General features: G+C 39.1%; 1 protein-coding gene and 1 long non-coding RNA gene across 3 annotated transcripts; one reads left to right on the top strand and one right to left on the bottom strand.

Moving 5' to 3' along the window:
• Positions 1–2,164: 2,164 nt before the first annotated feature.
• Positions 2,165–3,737, bottom strand: LOC125502584. The gene is made up of 2 exons (XR_007280356.1): positions 3,672–3,737; positions 2,165–3,617 (listed from the first exon to the last, which is right to left on the bottom strand). It is a non-coding gene; the product is annotated as an uncharacterized LOC125502584 (long non-coding RNA).
• LOC109534927 lies at positions 3,605–19,491 on the top strand. 2 transcript variants are annotated; one of them, XM_048661170.1, is made up of 13 exons: positions 3,605–5,562; positions 5,950–6,089; positions 9,205–9,361; positions 9,422–9,526; positions 11,368–11,549; positions 15,741–15,971; positions 16,028–16,178; positions 16,238–16,381; positions 16,441–16,723; positions 16,780–16,962; positions 18,075–18,367; positions 18,431–18,595; positions 18,655–19,491. In XM_048661170.1, the coding sequence occupies exons 1-13, from the start codon at positions 3,912–3,914 to the stop codon at positions 19,377–19,379; spliced, it is 4,410 nt and encodes a 1,469-aa protein (XP_048517127.1). In that variant the 5' UTR covers positions 3,605–3,911; the 3' UTR covers positions 19,380–19,491. The 2 variants fall into 2 exon arrangements, with proteins under 2 accessions (XP_048517127.1, XP_048517120.1); XM_048661163.1 differs by having other exon boundaries at positions 5,947–6,089.
• Positions 19,492–19,746: the final 255 nt, after the last annotated feature.

Below are 19,746 nucleotides of genomic sequence, written 5' to 3'. Positions count from 1 at the left end.
AATTCTCAGTCGAAAAGTTGTTTTTTTTTCACATTTCATTAGAATTGTGGTGAATGATGATTTTAGGCAACCGTCTATGGTCGCCTAAAAATGCATGTTTCACTCAATTACACGCGCTCTTTTAAAACGAGCAACTTGAAATTGAATTGAAATATCCATAGCAAGAACTTTAGTCTAAATTTTTTACGAATTCCACTAGAATGGTAAATAATTCTGATTTTTACCAATTAAGTCTATGCTGATCTAAAAATGAAAGTTGTCACACAATAACACGCGCTCTTTGAAGACTGTCTATCTTTTGATACCGTTGATGTTGGATGTAGAAGTTTAAAATTTGCCCATCAATTGCCAACACGCCCATCTACAACTGGTATGGATTTCATAGGAATCCTAGTCAATGACGATTTTTGCCACTTAAGTCTATGCGAGCCTAAAATGCAAATTGTCACACACTTACACGCGTGCTTTTAAAAATTCGTATCTTTCGAACGCGCTCAAGGAGCAACTTGAAATTTTGCCCATCTATGGACAACACTTCTCTCTAACAGTTTGGAGATTGTTATTAAAATCGCCCTGAATGCGGATTTTTTCAATTCAGTCTATCCTGACCGAAAAAAGGGATGTATTAACCCAATGACACGGACTCATTTAAAAATCCCGACCTGCTGACTGCAAAGTACTAACAACTTTAAATTTTACCCATCTGTAGAAAACAGGTTAATCTAAAAGTTATGTCAATTTCATTAGAATTGTGAAGGAAACTGATTTTTGCCTTAACTTAAAAAGATAAGTTAAAGCTAGTTTAAAATTGAACGTTTGCACACAGTTACACATCAAACCTAATTCACTACGTAATATAAAAAAATTATTGCAAATATTAAAAATTGGCTTTCGTTAATTAAAACTAAATAAATTTGTTGATGTTTGAATTTAGCAATTTTTTTCAAAACCGTTATGGAATTTAGTTTAGCTGGCACAAGAAAAGCTCTCATGTGCATGTTAAAAGTCTGGAAATTAGTTGGCGATTTCGATTTGACAGAGGAGCGAACGAAATAAAGATAAATATCCGACTGTATCAACAGTCCCGAGCATAAACTTTTCATAGGAAATATTTTATACTTTTGCTTTTTTATAATCAAAACATGTCGGAGTCTTATGAAAAATAATATTTTGCTTTCGCTATTTATAGCGAGGTTTACGCCTCGGCCAAGCAATCGCGTAGTGCTTGATAAAGCAACGAATTTTGCAAACTAGAAGGCCTGATTGGTAGTGTTGAACCCAATCGATTTTAAACCAAATGGTTTTGAGACAAATGAAAAATTTCCAAAGTCAACAGGTTTAAGAATCCAGGGCCAAATATCGTTTTTTTTTGGTTAAACTCTCTAGTCTTGGGTGTCATTGCGGGGAACATTAGTCGAAAATAAATGTACCAAAAGGTTCACTTTCCGGCACTTGCAAAAAGCCGTAAATTAGGAACAAGAAAGAAAACCTCTGGGAAATGTGCGCTTTTAAGTGCCAAAGGCACTTTATGCAGGATTCCACAAATTCGGCTTTAGCAGGAAAATCCTAAAGGATTTTCTGAAGAACTTTGAGGAATAATGAGTTCAAACAACTGCTTAACGCACATTTCAGATGAACTATTTCAGCAATCCAGTTGTTGCCAGAATAATTTCCTTAAATCTCTCGACCAAAATATAAATACCGAAAATTGCCTGGGTTTCATGTGAAAAACCAACTGAATATAAAAAATGTCCTCATTTTAGTGCTTCTCAGAATTTAGACAAATGTAGAAATTAGAGCTGGTGCATAAAAATAAGAAGCCGAGAAAAAAGCAATGACAAAAGGTGGATCTGAATTGAAAAAATTGCTATAACCGGATGAAGAACTTTCCTCATTCATTCATTCATACGAAGCATAAACTTGCGAAGCTAAAGTTTTGGAGAAGGCTTTGTGATGTATCAACTAAATCAACCACCTGCCTAATTGCCCAAATATAAATATTGCCTGATGTCAGGCAGGTTTATTATGTTTAAGCAAGTTTCCGCAAACATTAACAAACGCAGCTAGATTAATCCCATTCCAGGTTGTCCAGTCTTTCTAGCTGCTTGGTCTAACTCTTATTGAGCGATTATGAGTACTGAACTGATTTGAATAAAACTTGAAATTAGTACTGGCAACTCATATATTTTCTCTATAATAAATCTTTATTAGTTGGATCGTTTTAAACATCCACGTTTACTTATTGATACGAAAATAGAATCTTGATTATTTATTGTAGTCTATTATCAAGGTTATATCGGAATTTAAATTTCGGTCCAAACAGTTTTATTTTTAACACTTAATGGGGCCGTTTAAGAATCTCTTATTGTACATTTCGCACCTTCGGCTAATTCATGTTTAAACTAACAGTGGAAGTGAGTGAAACCGATAAAGACAATGTAAAATTATTTATCGATTGCCAACAAAACTGTTTACATTTGCAACCTGCTAAAGCTAACGCCGGATGGGATAGACGAAACCAATTTATGGATAAGCCTGTTTCACATGAAAGAAAATATCCAGAAAAATTCAAATCGGCGATATTTGGGACAAAAATAAAAATCCTTGACCATGTGTGGCGGCTGTTGCGGAAAAATTATATAATACGATATTGGGTCTGGGAATTACTGCATTTTTTTGTTGATTTGCTCATTTAAAATGCATATTTTTCACAACTGGAACCTCAAAAATCTGGTTAGGTTTTTTGGGGCTTTTGAGCCGTCGAGGAAATGAATTTATTCCTGATGTTTCCAAAGCACCAGTGGCTTGCGTTTTCGGAGATGGTTTGATCGGGTCGAACTCTGAAGATGCATAATACTTAGATTAATGCAGCCAACGCGAGCTCGGAATCAGCAGACTCCATGCGAAATCCATATTTTAAAACACTGTACAAACTGTTCTTGCAAAATTGCTCAAAAAAAGATTTAATAAAAACAATTTTTTTAGATAGAAAATGAACGAACGAAAGCGAAAAAACGAGCGGTTCTTGGTTGAGATGTTTGAGGTAAATAGTCACATCATGGAGTCGTAGAGAAATATTCTTAAGTAGCACTTTGTGGCTTTTTAAAGGAAAAGTTCCACCCCAAGGAAAGCTACCCAGCGAACGTCAGTTAGATCAACTGAACATATTTTGTAATTGTTTTTAAATAAAATAAAAATGCATTTAGGTTTAAATACGCTTCGGTTTGGCGGTTATACACCCTAGACTGAGCCGCACAAAGTTTCTCGTCTATTTTTACGTTGAAAAACATTGCGAAAACTACTCTGTATCTCTTGCCAAAATCTGATATTTTTGTTTCGAAGTAATTCCACTTTTCCAAGTTGGTGTCTCGCAGTTTTTTGAGTCAGTCCGGCGGGTAGACCGTGCAAATTTTCACTCACTTTGAAAAAAACCGACCTTGTCAGTTACCGGCGTGCCTCAAAAGTGCATCTGCTAGCGAACCAGTGCGGTTTCGTGCTCGATTTTACGGAGTTTGGTGCTTTTTGAGAAGACATTTTTCAACTCAAAACTTTCAGCTGAAAAGGAAACTCCAGCAGCAACTAGATAGTAGATTGGACAGGGCTACAGCAGCAAACAGCTAAGAAAAAAATGGGTTAGCAGCAACTGCCATATCTATTTACCTTCAGCTTACCACGCTCTGTCAGCTGGCCGACTAAAAAAATTCCCAGACAGCCCACGTTTTCTCGTTCGAAAATTGTTGCCAACATTTATCCACATTTTATTTCATCCAATTGTTTGTTACCGGCGGTGACATATTTACTACTGGATCCCATAGATTGAGAGGGTTTTATGCATTCCGACTGCACTCGTGCCAAAAGTCCCAAAACAACATGAACTAACCAGCTGAAATAAAGCTCAAGCTCAGATAATCATGGCGGAAAAAGGGAGCACCAAAAGGAAAACTTTCGGCCGCAGCGCCTCCACTGAAAGCACCGAGTATTCCTTAAGTATGGGAAGATCGGTGAGAAAGAAGAAGCCGAAAGAACGATGGCTATTGACGAGGAAGACTTGGAAGTACATGGCGGATGCTGGCCGGAAACTCATCCCAGATGGGGCACGAAACTGTGTCGAGGACATCCCGAAGATCGAGGCGCATTTCCAGGAGCTCTGCAGAAAAGAACCCAAATTTCTGCTCTGGAGGAAAAACTCCTATCCAGGAGCCATCGGCTTCAGGAAAAAACGCAAGCGTGCCTCTAGGAAAGGAGGCAGCTGCAGAAAGGCCATATCGGAGGCAGAAGTTGACTTTCTAAAACCAGAGCGTCCAAAGGACTTGCTGTTGGAGCCCAAAAATCAAGGCAAGTTTGACTTGAAGAAAATGCGCGAAGACTTTTTGAGCACCCCAACTCCCACAGACGACAACGAGTTAAGCACTATTCCGTCCGCATCTTCGCCACCCCAGCAGGAAATCGAACTAGTCGCAATGTTGGAACAGTACTTGAAGCTAGCAGATACTCCTTCCGCGTCTAGGACTGCAGCTGGGGACTTTAACTACGAAGAACTAGTGAAGAGACTGCAGAAGCATCTGAGTTTGGCTTCAAGCCGCACGAGCTCACCCTCAGGGCGTTCTAGTGGGGACGCCCATCTGTCCCCCAATGTTTCCCCATATTCCAGCCACCAATCCTTGCATAAACCCCATGTGAGTTTCCAAGGGGACAGCGTGCAAAGGACTCTAACTGATACACTCTCCAGATACTTTGGACACTACACAAACAGAGACAAGGTGATTTCTGACTTGCTCACAGACAGAAAGGCGCTGGAAAAGCTCTACTTCGACCTGAGGAAGGCCAAGGGCTTCAGAGGCAGCAGAGGAGGCACTGGATATTCCAGCAGTGGCTTCGATTCGCCTTCCAGAAGATATGATGGATACAGCGGATATTCTAGAGACAAAAAAAGTGACGGCTTTTACTCCAGGCATCCTCCTCCATTGATAGAGATCGAAGCTGAAACCATAGAAATCACTTATAGAGATTGGGGAACGCAAACCTACCCAGTGCCAGAAGGGGTGCTTGCTGAATGCGAGAAGGAGTTTAGGAAAAAACAGGCAGAAGAAGAGGAGGAAAATCGGGAGAAGGAGTACGGTATCAGAAGAAGATCCAGCGTCGACAATGACGATGTCTCTCAAAGCGTCTCGGACACCATTAAACGGTACCTGAGAATGGCCAGGAAGAAGAGCGTGGACTCTGAAAAAGCGGTGGGGTTCAAGCGAGTCAACTACGACAGGAATCTGCGCAACATTAAGGCAAAGGGCGAAATAACCAAGCCAGGGGATGATGATGGCTTGAACAAGGGCTGCCAGACCAACGATGAATGGATTCTCACTTATCGGGACCTAAAAATGGCAGATGTTTACGACATTTCGGACGATAGCAGAGTGTCCAGTGCTCGCAGTAGTATTGATATCGATGTCTTTGAACGAGATGGAGTTAAGAGCAGTCCGAGCAGTCCTCCTAGTGTTAAATCGGGCAGTCATGGCTTTTTAAGCCACTTGCTGCATGGTAGCAAGCACGAGCATAAGGAAAAAGGTTTGTAAATCAGTTGAGGAAAAATGAAATTGAAGGTATGGGGATGTTTTGTTTGGAAGGGAAGAATGGATGCATTGGATAAGAAAGCTGTAGGGGAAACTTGGAAGTTTTCAGTTGACTTTTTTAAAATTTAGCCTCTGTTCTGATTGATTTTTTGCTTTAGATGATTAAGTGGGTTCATGGCACTATTGAGGCTGAGCCTAAATAATGTGTTTATTACACGTACATTGATGCAATGGATTGCCAAATAAGGCCTATTTTTCGCTTAAAAAGTCATCGGCTGATCAAACGATTTACACATTTTCTGCGTTCGAATCACGAAACGCGAGAAACATTTGATCAAGTTTTTCGCAGCTCAAGCCAATAATTTGTTTTTATTTTCAGCAGTAACGGCCACGGCTATGCAGAAAAGCAAGTCGTCCTCCAGTGTTATGCAACAGGGCAGCATGGTAGCAAAGAAGATTTTCCGGTCACGATCTAAGAGTCAGACCAGACCTGCCCAAACGCCCTGTACTTGGACCAATCGGGTAAGAAAGCCGGGTTTATCGATAGATTGATTAAAAAGCCTAATTTAATGTTTGGACCAGACCAATTTGCAAAGTGAAGGGCAAAGTAACTTATTTTTTCTAATCTTGACAAAAGCGCCTTCAATTATGTTGCTTTAAATCCATAAACAGGATCCCTTTTCAGATTTATTTCAGATGTAAACTTTAACTGAAAAGCCAAGAGTATTTTTGCGCAAAATTGATTCTGAGTTGCAAAAAGATTTCTGACAAAAAGTTCCATTCGAAATAAACCAAATAGTCCTGGTCACTAGACTTTGCTCAGTTTGGGAGCATGTCTAGATCAGAACCAATCAGAGAAAGACCGGGACATTTCCATAAAAAAATTTACAGCCATTTGATCAAACGCATGTAATAATTACAAGAGAATAACCTTGGCCAAACTACAACTGTTTTAATGAAAAAAAAAGTGCCAGACAAACGTGGGTAGTGGGTTGTTGAGACACATTAAACGCCTGTAATGAAAGTCTAGTTATTAATAATCCAGTTCCGATCCATCCGAGTTACTCATGAATTTTTTCTTGTTGTCAGCAGTTCACAATAGTCTTTTGTACTGATTACTAAACGCGATTTTTATCTATTTTTTGATTTTGCTTGATGAATTCACTCGCATCAAGCCTGGCATTCAGTATTCTATTTCTGGCCACTCAGCAGCTAGGCCTAAATATTTCCACAAAATCGCATTTCAAAGAATTACCTGTTGAAAATCGGCTGATATTATGGCTCGAAAAGTTGAAAAACATGAAAAATTCCACAGATTCGCAACGCGATGAAAGCAAATGGCAAATTCATGTTACTGCGAATGTGCTAGAATATTATGGATTCAGAATCAACCAAAGCTCCCATTCGAGCACTATTAACCACACATTATTATAAGCGAGAAAACACTAATTTAACACCATCAATTTGTGCGTTTGTTTCAAGTAATGCATGCAGCCAATTACAGTTTATTTCAGGATTGGGTATTATCGATTTTCCATATCAACGATGGCCAGTGTTAATAATTAAACGCGTTGAATCAAATAATAAACGGTTTGTTTCTCAGAATAAGGAAACTTAAGAGAACAACTTTTATATTTAGATCAACACTTTGTGCGTATTGAATAGATGCAGCTTTAAATTGTGTCTGTTTCCTTACAGAAGCATGTTTTTGATTGTTTTATTTTAGAGTTTCTCACAGTTTGAATGTGAGAGAATTGAGTTTGGCGATTTTTTAAAATTAATGTTGTCTTGACATTTCATATAGTCTTTTTGAAGTCGCAAACTAACGCTTTGTGAAAAGTGTGTTTTGGGGCACTTTCCAAATTCTAAACAGTGTGGACGATTAAAATGTCTAGAGAACCAAACATTTGTTTAAAGTTTGCTAATAAAACCGAATATAAAAATGGCATAAGCGCAAGTTTTTGTTTTTACCTATTAGAGCTCATCAGCCGGATTTAGGAGTGTATTACAGTAAAAAAGTTATTAACTGTGCTTTGATCCAACCTGAGCATTTGATCAAGTAGCACTCCTCAAATGTGACCCTAATAAAACGCAGTCACAAACACTTACATGGTCTGATTGAAAACATTCTCACTCTCAGACCAAACAAAGTTACGATTCAAAATGTTTCCGCTATAAAGCATGCATATAAAGGAAAACTGAGACAAAGTTTCATGGACACCCAATGTGACTGTAATTTTTCAGAGGGATTTGAACGTGATGCAGCAAATAAGCGATTTCGGTAACTTGCAGAAGCCAATTGAAAAAAGTCTCACGTTGAAACCAAGGCTGCCAATGAAGTGAAATTTTGAGCAAGTCAGCAGAACATTTGAGTTTATGCTGAATTGGAGCTTCTGCCAAAATCAGTACTATTTTGAATTTTTACGAACCTCTCAAATATAGCCCCAGAAGGAAGCACCCTTAAAAACTTACATAGTCAGATTGAAAAAAATCTTCCTTTCAAACCACAGAAGGTTGCAACCCAAATTTTTTTCCCTATAAAACAAACCAATAAAGAAAAGCTCAGAAAAAGTTTCATTGAAATCCAGGACAAATTTGATTTTTCAGAAGCTTTCGAACGTGACGCAGAAAATTTCGATTTTGGACACTTGCAGTAGCCAATCGACAAAATGTCACGTTGAAACCACAGCTGCTAATGAACTGAGATTTGTACCAAGTCAAAAGAGCATTGGAGGAAATGGAGCTTCCGTCAAATTCAGTGCTATTTTCATTTTTCTAGAACTTCTCAAACATAACCCTAAGAGGAAGCACCTTTAAAAACTTACGTCTTACATAGTCAGATTGAAAAAAATCTGACTTTCAAACCAAAGAAGGCTGCTGCCCAAAATTGTTCCACTATCAAACAAACCAATAAAGGAAAGCTCAGAGAAAGTTTCATTGAAGTTTGATTTTTCAGAGGCTTTCGAACGTGACGCAGAAAATTTCGGCTTTGGCCACTTGCATTAGCCAATTGAAAAAATGTCGCGTTAAAACCAAAGCTGCCGATGAACTGAAATTTTCACCATGTCAAAGGAACATTTGAACTGATGCTGAAATGGAGCTTCYGYCAAATTYAGTGCTATTYTSATTTTTCTAGAACYTCTCAAACATAACCCTAAGAGGAAGCACCTTTAAAAACAAACCAAAGATGGCTGCTGTCCAAAGTTGTTCCACTATGAAACAAACCAATAAAGGAAAGCTCAGAAAAAGTTTCATTGAAGTCCAGGGCGAGTTTGATTTTTCAGAGGCTTTCGAACGTGACGCAAAAAATTTCGATTTCGGTCACTTGCATTAGCCAATTTAAAAAATGTCACGTTGAAGCCAAAGCTTCTAATCTTTTTGGGATTTTCACCAAGTCAAAAAACAGTTGAGCGGCTGCTCAAACCAAGTTTTGCAAAGCTTCTCAAACATGACCCTAAAATGGAACACTCAAAAACTCTTACAGGGTTCTTTCAGCACACAGCCCCGATAGAACATTTGTCGCTTTTTTATTATGTCCACTTTTCCAAAAAAAATGCGAACAGAATTTACTCGGACTCAGCTTGTATTGTTCAAATTTCGGTTCTTCATCTGATTTTTCGGAATTAATTTATTGCAGGGCAGCTGCGTTTGGAACAGTTTGTCTGGACGGCAGGTGATTCTGCAAGACACCGACTTGTTGCATTTAAGTGAAGTGGAAAGAAAAGTGCTTCAGAAAGTGGCCATAGCAAAGCTGCAGGCCTTAAATTTAGGAGTATGTGTGAAAGTTCCCACTGGTAAGAGCCGAAGCAGCCTTTCAGATGAATAGGTTTGATGACTTTGGGTTTGATTTGCAGAAAACATTGGCGCAATCCCAACGAAGAAACGAAGGCCGTATCTTCTGAAGCGGAAGGCTTTGACTACCGGAATCTTCGATAGTGGAAGGAAGGACGTTGAAAAAGGTAACTGATCATTGATTTATTCGTCAAAGTGCGCTTTAGTTTCCCGAAACGGAAGAGTTTTTCTTGAAGTTAAAAGAGACAGACACGTTGAGTTTCCGATCATCATCGCGTTGGCGCGCAATTTCGCACAGATCGGTTTATTTTTATTTTTACGTTGGAATTCCAGCTGTCAAATAATCGGTTCGTCAAACGTGACCGGCAGCAACATGTGACTTTTCACAGGTACGACATGCGAAAATATTTTGCACGGTTGAAAATAGTCTTGATCTTTGCAATGCAAATTGTTCGCTGATTAGTCAATGATTGGTTAAGTGCTGGTTTAGTACAGTTTAGGTTCTTTTCTTCAAGAACCTTCTTTTAACATCTTCTCGTGTTGGAGTGTTGGATATTGTCAAACGCCTTTTGCAAGTCTGCAAAACGGATATGAATGTAGCAAATCACTGCTACATTGGAATAATGTTTGCAGCCTGAACTGAAAAATTGTGTGTTTTCTTCTATTCTTTAACAAATCTTGTGTCAGTTGCGAAGTAGAATGTTAAGCAAAAGCTTGAGTGGATGAGCAGCTTGGAAAGAAATGGCTTTTTCCACTGTGCTCAACTCTATGATTGAGACTAGATAATTCAAGAACTAATTCAAGTTTGTTCTTTCTTAAAGCTTGCGTTGGTCTCCATTAGCTTATCTTTGCTTCTATTCGTTTCACTTCTCATTTGTTTGTTTCTCTACCCTTCTTACTGCTCCTCTTCGATTCGCTTCGCGTCTGTTCACTTTTCTTCGCTTCTCTTTGCAGTTTTTTTGCGTTTATGAGCTCGAAATTTCTTGAGCGCTAGGATTCACTTAAAAAAAAAAGTTTAGCTCAATTTCCTGCTAAAAATGCATTTATTTTTCCTTTTGAGGTCTTTGTAGGGGTGACGACTTGTTCCGATTTTCACATTTCTTAATAGGGTTAAATAAGGAGCGTCCATTGAACCTTGCTTTAAGGGTTTCGCAAATATCATGCAAATTACGTCCTAAACTTCGAAGAATCGAAATGCTGTTCCGTATCCAGCATAGAGTAAAGGGCAAAAAGGCTTTAGTTAGATACAAGCATTTATTGCAATTTTGCACAACTTTTGCGTATTTATACATTTTTAATAATTCCTTTGGCTAAAATAGATTTTTATTTTCGTTAGTTGGTTTTGTCTGCTTATATTTGTATGTACCTATATGGGTTTGCAGCAAAATACTGGAAAAATATTGTATTTATCGATGCAAGAACAAGGTTAAAAATACAATACACATACGTATATCAATGCCAATAAAAATTGGAAATAACACTTTATTAGAGAGCTGTTTTATGCGCGATATTTTTAGAATCGTTTTCATTAAATTCACTTTTGCGATATTATCAAAGTTGACGCTATAGCCAATTTATTGGCCGGCTAAAATAATGCGCTGCAGCGCTAGCTGAAACCATGCAAGATCGCGTTTTTACCCAGTTTTATCCCTTTGTATATGAAGGAAATTTCGCACTGTGTGTTCTCCTAGAAGGCAGCAAATTCCTATTTATTCGCATTCTGGATTATGTTGCCAAAAAATTTAAAACAGTTGTCATTTTTGCGCATCCAGTCATAGGCAATAAAATGTTGGCGAGACTATTATTCCGCTTGGTGGCGTCTGGAAGCCTCACTTTTAAATACCTTTTTACGACTATGATTTCACTAGAAAATTACTGTTTTATTCCCAAATTATGCGCGATTTTTTACAAATTTATCCTAACTTTCCTTGAATGTCTAGCGGAAAGTTTATTAACTAGATGCAGCTTGTTTCAGTTGAAACACAAATTAACGAAGCTGATGTTTCAGATGGCAATTCAAGTGCTAATTTGGTATTCGGCATTCCATTAACCCAATGCGTGGAAAATGATAGATTAAGAGGATCAGGCAGATCGGATTTGGTGAGTTCCATGGAAGAAAGAAGCAACATGGCCCGGCACGGATCCAGAGCCAGTTTCAGTTCGCTAATCGATTCACCAAGAGGAGACGAGGTAGGACGCATTTGTTGTAATCCACCGCACAGAATCCCGTAAATTATTCTCGGATACATTGTATATTTTCAATATATTGAAAAATCGTCGACTATAAATCGCGAATGATCTTTCAAAAACGTATATTATTCCTTCCTGTCGAAAGTCGGGCGAGAGAAAAAAAATCGGTTCGCAAATAATTCGCGTTTCTATTATGGGAAGTTTTATTTATTTTGTGAAAAAACACGAGTAGAAATTTCAGTGGTCCGTTTAAAAATTTAATTAGTATTTTATAGTGGTCCAAATGTTCTCTGGCCAAGCCGGCGCTTATTTTGAAATCGCTGAAAAACAGAGAGTTTTTGCAAGTGGTCAAAGTTCTCGAAAACAACGTCGTCAGATCATGAGTGCGGAATTTTTCTGGTCTCCCCCTGCAAACGTTGCAGGAACTTAACAAAACAACTCAGATTTTGGAGAGATCAAGCAAGGTGATGAGTTGAGGCTTCCACATGTGCCCCACTTTCTGGGAGCCTTATTTTCAAGCCAGTTCAAATTGTTTACACCTTATTCTCTGTTACCACTTTTTCCTTGAACGTTTTTATTGATTCTGCACTTTCTTCTCTTTTATTAAACAAATTATCAGCTTTCAATTGTCCCAATTCAGGAATCAACTCGCCCCTACTTCGAAAACTCCTTCTATTCTGGTTTGCATCACATTTACGTCATCGATTTGGTACAATTTCACCATCCTGCCGAGTTGACGTCATTCTTGGATCCACCTGTCAAGTTTCCACTGGATCCCATTTTACAATCTGTTTATTTTTACAAAATTTGTTCGATATTTTCAGAATGGATTGTGTAATCGACTTATCTAGGGCATCGTCGATCGTTTTGAAAAACAGAAATTGGGAGAATCTAACAGGAATATGCATGAATGATGCGGCTGAAAAAAATGCCTTCTTTAAGCGGATGAAGTTGAACAAAATTGGAAGAGATAAGCCAAAAAGTCAAACCGTTTAGCTGAATCGAAAGAGTCAATGTAAATCCAATGGGATTGAGATAATTCTGATTGGGAAATGCAGGAGTGATCAACATTCATGACGAAATCAGTCATCACCTGGATTGAGATTTACAAATATTTACATTTAAATTCTTTTAAAATTGCAGCAGAAGAAGATTTGAAAAAATCCTCTCTGTTTGGAGAACAACCAATTTTATGTCAAATCTAAATCAAGTTTGTTCAAGGCTTCGCCCCAGGCAAGCTTCGAATTTTTGACTAGCTCATGCCTCCAAACTGGCTAAAAAATGAAATATCGTAGTAATTTAACTGAAAAATTTCTAGCCTCTAGAGGAATGGAAGCAAAAAGTTTGCATTTATCCTTGAACCATCAAACTGTTTATACATTAAAAACTGCTGGAAATTTCTATTCAAAAGCTCTTGCTGAAAACCGTGTTTTACTATAAAAAGTATTCAGAAATCCCTTTAAAAAGATGGAAGCAAGTGAAAAGGCAAAATCGTTTGGTTCTGTAACGGCCAAAAGGATCTGTTGAGTCATCAAGATCATATCGATAAAATGTTTTGAGTTTCCGAAAGAATTTGAAGAAAATTTTCCCTGTTGACTACTCATGGTCGCATTCCGGTGTCTTAAGTGGTTTCTTCGACAGGCGCTCCAGAATAGGCCGAGGTAACACTGTGTTGAGTTGCGCTATTGAGTTGTTGCCGCTCTTTGAGTTAACGAGTTATAGCTCATCGGTTATTGAGTTATGAGACATTTATTAAAGCTTTACGAGACCCGAGACTGGAAATTCCACATCTAAACAAAGGTCATCAACATTTTTCTGAGTAACCTTTTACTTCTTTTCCTGAAACAACTAAAAAAAGACTAAGAAAATCGACGAGTTTTCTTGTAAAATCGATCTCTTCATTTTTTTGGATGAAATATTCCGTTTGCCAGTATTTTACAGTAAAACGTTACGAAAAACGCTTCCTGTTTAAAGACAGTGTTGTTTAGAAATAATGGCCTAAAAGTGAACAACTCCAGTTTCCAAGGGTTTTCCAAATAAATGATTATGAACTTTCGCTTTTTGAAAAACACCTACAAATAATTATTAGGGTTTTGTCCAAAATCCGAAGCTGCAAAAATGTTTGGAAAACTTTTTGGAAAGCGTTTAAGGAGGCGAGTGTTCCAATAAAATTGATCTTTTTTTGAACCTGAAGATTGCCAGTATTTTAAGTAAAACTAAAAAATAATGCGATTTTTTCGTAGAAAGAATTGCATATAGAAACTTTGTTGAAACTGGAATGAGCTGAAAATTTAAAAGAACTTTAGAAATCCTCAGAGCGATGAGAGCGGCTAATTTTCCCAATAATTTTTTTAAAACTTTTGCTCTCTGATCGTTTTTTCAAGATAGTCCTAATTACTTTCGGCAAAAAACTGAATAAAATTATTTGGTTCTTGGTGGCAAATTCGAAGCTGAATTGGGTTTTCTAAAGTTCCCTACAAACCGATGAATGAGCCTAATTTTCTGGCAAACCTAATTTTGTCATTTTTGGCTGAAAACACCCCATTATTGTCATAAAAGGAGAGAATCATCAGAAAATAATGCTTTTTTCGCGTTTTCAGTTAAAGACTTTTAGTTTCGTGATCGGTTTTGGAGAAAACCTTTATAGTTTTCGGGAAAAAAATGGTAGGAATTCATTTTCGTTTTTGTCCCGAAGTCGAAACTAAAAAAAGTTTTTGTAAAATTTGTTCCAAATTCGAACCGGAAAAGGATTTCACAACTTTTTACAAAACGACGAAGGATTAAAAATTTATTTCAAAATTTTTCACGGAAAATACCTTAAGATTGTCAGCATTTTTAAGCCATTTGCGTAGCACTGCGCCAACTCACTCACTCAAATTCACTGAGTTACCCAGGCCTACTCCAGAACGGAATGGCACAGCAACGAAAAACGCGCCAAAAAATTGCCAATTTTAATAATTAATTATGAAGGAACCACAAGCTTGAATAGAACCAAATGGACACCGCAAGAAAACTGAAGTTTCTTCTATCGACTGCTGATGACCAGAATCGAGTGCCTGTAATTGATCCTGATACATTCTCGCCAGAAGAGTATGGCGCATAAACGCAATTTCATGTCCAAAAAATGTAAATTTCCAGAATTCATTGTGAACAAACCACTGCATGCAACCAAATGCACACTGCAAGAAAGTCGCGGCTTCCTCTATCGACTTCTGATGGCCGTATTCCGGTGCCTCAAATGGTTTCTGAGAAATTCGCTCCAGAAGAGCGCGGCCCAAACATGAAACACCGCGTCCAAAAATTGCAAACTTTCAAATTAATTATGAGGGAACCACTTGCTCGAATGGAACCAAATGCACAACGCAAGTAAACTAAAATTTCTTACATCGAGTGCGGGTGGCTCCATTCCGCTGCCTAAAATGGTTCCTTAGAATTCCGTCATTACTCTACGTTTAATTTAATTCACAAGAAATTCTTGGGTTCCAGTCAATTTTATTGTTTATCATTTAAAATGTTACAAATGCGTTTCGGTGCTTTTCTCCACCATCATCAGTTTGTCTAAAATATACGTTCACAGTCGTTACTAGTTTAAAAGAAGAGCTCTGTTAAAATATACATCCTAAAATACAAATTACAAACATATTAACAAGTATATTAAAATCGTTTGAATCTCTTAGCATTACAGTCATCTACTTACAGATTACACACATTTACTTTTAATAACATGTGCTGTTAATTTTCCTTCAGATGTGTTGTTTCCGGAATTAAATACAAAACATTGCATTTTTTATGCAATGACGCAAAACAAGCCACTTTTCGCCCGAAATCCTATAGTTAACTGTCCAATTAAATTTCGGTAAAACGATTGTTCCGATTGATCAAAGAAATGGGAATATGTTTGAAAACGAAAAACGAATGTTTTCTAGGCGATATAGTTAGTTTTATTGGTCCATCTGTTGCGTTTCCCCTTAGAGTTTTAACAGGTTTTATGAGGCCGATATGTCTGCTATAATGCGTCTAAAAATACGAAAGACATAACAATTATAACCGAGGTTAATACCTTGACGATATTTTTACCCTGGCTATGTCAAATCTCGCATTTTGAATCGTTTCGCACGTCATCGATATAAACACGATCCTGCGTTGGTGTTTCTTATTTTTTTCAATTTTTTTTGTTCAAATTGCTTGCAGACTGGCTCATGCGAAAGTCTAATGGGCCGGGAGCGAATAGTCGGTTCAGTGCCAGGACTTCTGGACGCCCTTTCCTGTTCATCTGCTGCGGATATTCCGGGAGCAATCAACGACGATGAATCGGTATTAGTCCCAAATATCCTGAGCGAGTGCATAAGGCATTTGGAGCAACACGGGCTGCACACTTTTGGGATTTTCAGAGTCAGTGCGTCGAAGAAACGGCTGCGGCAGGTGAGGAAAACCGATGGAAATCAAAAAAATGTATCCGAAAATGCAATAAATTACAGTTGCGGGAGGATTTCGATAGCGGCAAAGAGACCACCATTGACGACAGCCAATGTCCTCATGATGTAGCCAATTTACTCAAGGAGTACCTCCGGGAGTTGCCCGATCCACTTTTATGCAGAGATCTTTATCATGCCTTTATCCAGACACAGAGTAAGTGAGCTGTTGCAAACAGTCTAATCAGTTCAAACAGGAAACAACCATGATTTCAGGGATAAGAAATAGAAGACTTCAGCTGGAAGCCCTGCAACACTTGGTGCAACTGTTACCAGCTGCAAACCGCGACACTTTGTACGCATTGCTCAGTTTCCTGGCTCGTGTGGCTGAAAACGCCAATGATCGAAAAAACGCACTTGGTACAAGAAGCGTTTTCTGAAAAACCAACTCAATTAACTAGCTTTGTTCTCTTTGCCAGGCGAAGAGCTGGTTGGCAACAAAATGGACTCCAACAACTTGGCCACAGTATTCGCTCCAAATATCCTCCACTGCATCAAACCGGGCTCGAAAGACGTACCAGACCGATCAGAAGATCGCATTGATGTCATCAATGTGGTGCGGACTCTCATCGACCACTGCAAAAACATTTTCGCCCTCCCTGCTGATCTGGTTGATGAAATTTACTTGCACATGACTGACTCCTATCCGGAAGCTCTCGAACAGATCCTGACCAAAAAAGACGCTGTAGCGGCCGCAGATGAGTACGCCTAAAATGAGGCTTTTCTAGGCGAGTTTCCTAACAAGTCGCGTTTTCTAGGTCAGTGGATGAACTGGATTCTGAGCCAAATTCAGCTCCTTGGACCCCAACGCATCCCACCTCAGAAGTCTCAACCGAATACGCATTCGATATCAAATCTGAACCAAAGAAAACGTACTCGCGGGAGGAGTTCTTGCATGAAACGGCCGCCACTGGAGGCCCCAATGTTGGCATGAGAGTGAGGTAAAATTGGAAAATTTTCTTAACTAGTTTTGAGTGGTTTCCTGGCCCTAAATTATGGAAAGGGTGATATTTAGCCTGCCCAGAACCCCTGGGCCGGATTGATTGAAGAGACTAAACTGCTGCTAAGTAGATACACCCGGACACATTTCGACTAACTTTGGATCTGGACAAATTCTGATTTCTGAGAGCGCTTTGCTTTCGGTTTGAAGCGTTATTTAGTGCGATTCGTTTTCCATTAGGGCCAGTTTTTGCAAAAAATTTGTGCTTCAGATAAATTTTGTACAGGGTGGCAAATGAAACGTTGCAAAATTAGTGAAAGCCCCTCATACTCTGAGTTGGACAAAACAACGTTTTTTTATTTTGGCTATCTATCTGGAGTTATTTTGGTTATCTTTAAACTTTTGGGGTTGGGACCCAAAAAACGACATGCTTAATTTTTATCAAATCATCGACTAACAGAAAGAACGGGGCTCAATAACGCTTCAAACAGAATCCAAATCGTTTGAAGCGATCAGAATTTATCCAGTTCGAAAGTTGGGGCGCATTTGGCTGTGCAACGTTCAATTAGTTGAGCACTTTAGTTTGAGGTGTGAATTTCTGGAATCTCAAGTTTCTTCTCAAGGGAGGTTAAGTGTGTTTTATTCTCCAGAAAAAGGTATTTTTGGGGACGGCAATAAATGAAGGTTTTCGCCGTTCATGAGCTGCTGCTAAGGCCTGAGCAAAAAAGGCAACTTAATAAATTACTACATTCCCTTTTTCACGGTCTGTGTTTGCCCAGTTTTCTCCTTTGAATGCAGGGATAATGAAATATTTTCTCCCTCTATAGTGTTTGGAAGCTCGCCATTTTCCAATGATTTATTGAATAATTCGTCTAAAGACATACTAACCATCAAAGCAGCTGTTTACAATTTTGGCCACCTGGGCCCCAAATATCGGGAGCTTAACAATCTCCCAAATTTAATGGAAACGGTAGTCAAAGTTAAAAAACCTACAATTATAAATGGTGGCATTGCACCAAGCAAAAATTAATATTTTCTCCCCAAGAATTCGCCATTCTGTTTTGTGTGATTATCTATAGGACACCCTGTATATTCCGGTATATTCCTTTGCAGGCACAAGGACAAAATTCGAGAGCGCAGCCTGAGACGGAAGCGCGAGAAGTACGAAGACGGCCTTCTATCGAGAATCCGCAGTTCGCCAAGAGATGAAGATGCGTACAAGGGAAGATCTTCGTCTTTGGAAAGTACCAGTTCTGCCCATACTGAGGACGTTAACAGAGTGCTCAGGATGTCCGATGCTGATCTGCACCAAAGACGCAAATCCAGCCCTTATGTCCTTGATAATACTGGCGTTCTTACCGCCAGTCTGACCATCCCTGTTCAAGCCGGAATTTCCTATAATGTTGGTAAGCACCCGCACAACGCACTGAAGATGGATGCTTCAATCAAAAACGCACCTGAAATTGCAGATGATGACATTCCTTATATAGAAGAAGTGGAAAACGGAAGACATCACATGACGATCGGAGTGATTAAAGGATCAGTGCTTCCTCAGAGGAGACGAAACACCTCGGTTGGAAGTGATTCATCGATAACTTCCAATATTCAGCCAGTCACAGGGTCGTTGTCTCTAGGTAACGTTGCAGTCAGTTAGCCCATGTCTTCAAACTCTTTAAGTCAATCGTTGTTTCAGGTCAAGGTTATGACTCAGCTGTGGGGTCTTCTGCACCAACCACCTACTCTTCACCACTCCAAAATACACCAACATCAGTATCTTCAAGCATAGCAGACCATGGGCACTTCTCCTCGCCTCCTAGCTGGACCAGCAGCCCGCCTACGTCACCTGATAGTGTGCACACTTCAGTCAACTACATCCCTGATGATGTGAATGTGCTGAAACCGGCACCAAAAGACCGTAGTATGATGAAAGAGGCTCCGATTATCCAGAAAGTGTCCTTCGCCCAAGGGCCCAGTCCTCAGACCATCCAGAAAGTTCGTGACCTAAAGGCCATGTATGGGACTGGATCGGAGATCCTTAAGAGTTCCAGTGCATCGTCGTTTCCAGAAAGAGAGCCAAGGTTCACTCCGAGCATTACCAGCATTGGAAATGCGGTGCTGAAGTCGAAAACTGCGGACTTTGAGCGGATAATTCATGATGAGGCGAAGCCCAAAATGGGGCAGGCTTCTGCAGCTGCAGCTCCTTCCAGCCCGAGTTCGACCGCGAACAGTGAGAGGGATAAAAAGAAGTACACCAAAAGGAGATACACTGATTCCAGACACCCAACTAGACATATTCCGGACTCAGAAACGCTGGAGGCTGCGCCCAGTAAGATAGAGCAGAATCTTGCCCAGTCAGGGACGGCTCCAGGCCCAGTCTACAAGAGGAGGGAGCTAATTTCTAGCGTCCACTCTAAATGAGAGCGCTTGGGGAATTAACCATAAAAATATCTAGCCGGTTTATGACGCAGTATATACCTCGCCGTGGATGTTGTTGATATTAATTTAAAATATTATATATTTTTTTAAACAATCAGGATTTAGACGTTAAACCAATGAAAAACATATGGTGTTTACAAACTCTAGTCAGTATCCTGTCTAGTTCTAGTTGCTGAGTGTTTAAGTCGGGGAATTTTGTAAAAATGTATAGATCTTTTATGTTTATGTATGTACCATATATAAATATATGTTTCGATAAGACAACGCGGTTTTCTGAGCTGGTAAAAAAATGGAATCGGACTTGAAATGAGTAGAGGCGGGTGTAAGGAAACAGACGAAGATTTGATGA

This window comes from Dendroctonus ponderosae, unplaced genomic scaffold (genome assembly GCF_020466585.1).
Source record: "Dendroctonus ponderosae isolate FM_Combo_2020 unplaced genomic scaffold, Dpon_F_20191213v2 Dpon_F_20191213_1, whole genome shotgun sequence".
Taxonomy (NCBI): Eukaryota; Metazoa; Arthropoda; class Insecta; order Coleoptera; family Curculionidae; genus Dendroctonus; species Dendroctonus ponderosae.
The sequence above is the reverse complement of the archived record's forward strand: the minus strand, read 5'-3'. Positions and strand labels throughout refer to the sequence as shown.

What these genes read in the sequence shown, in the direction of transcription:
- LOC109534927 (XM_048661163.1), top strand. Translation starts at nt 3,912, where the DNA reads ATGGCGGAAAAAGGGAGCACCAAAAGGAAAACTTTCGGCCGCAGCGCC. An exon ending in GCACGAGCATAAGGAAAAAG is followed by an intron (nt 5,563 to 5,946) that starts GTTTGTAAATCA and finishes TTTTATTTTCAG; the next exon opens with CAGTAACGGCCACGGCTATG. An exon ending in AAGGAAGGACGTTGAAAAAG is followed by an intron (nt 9,527 to 11,367) that starts GTAACTGATCAT and finishes CTGATGTTTCAG; the next exon opens with ATGGCAATTCAAGTGCTAAT.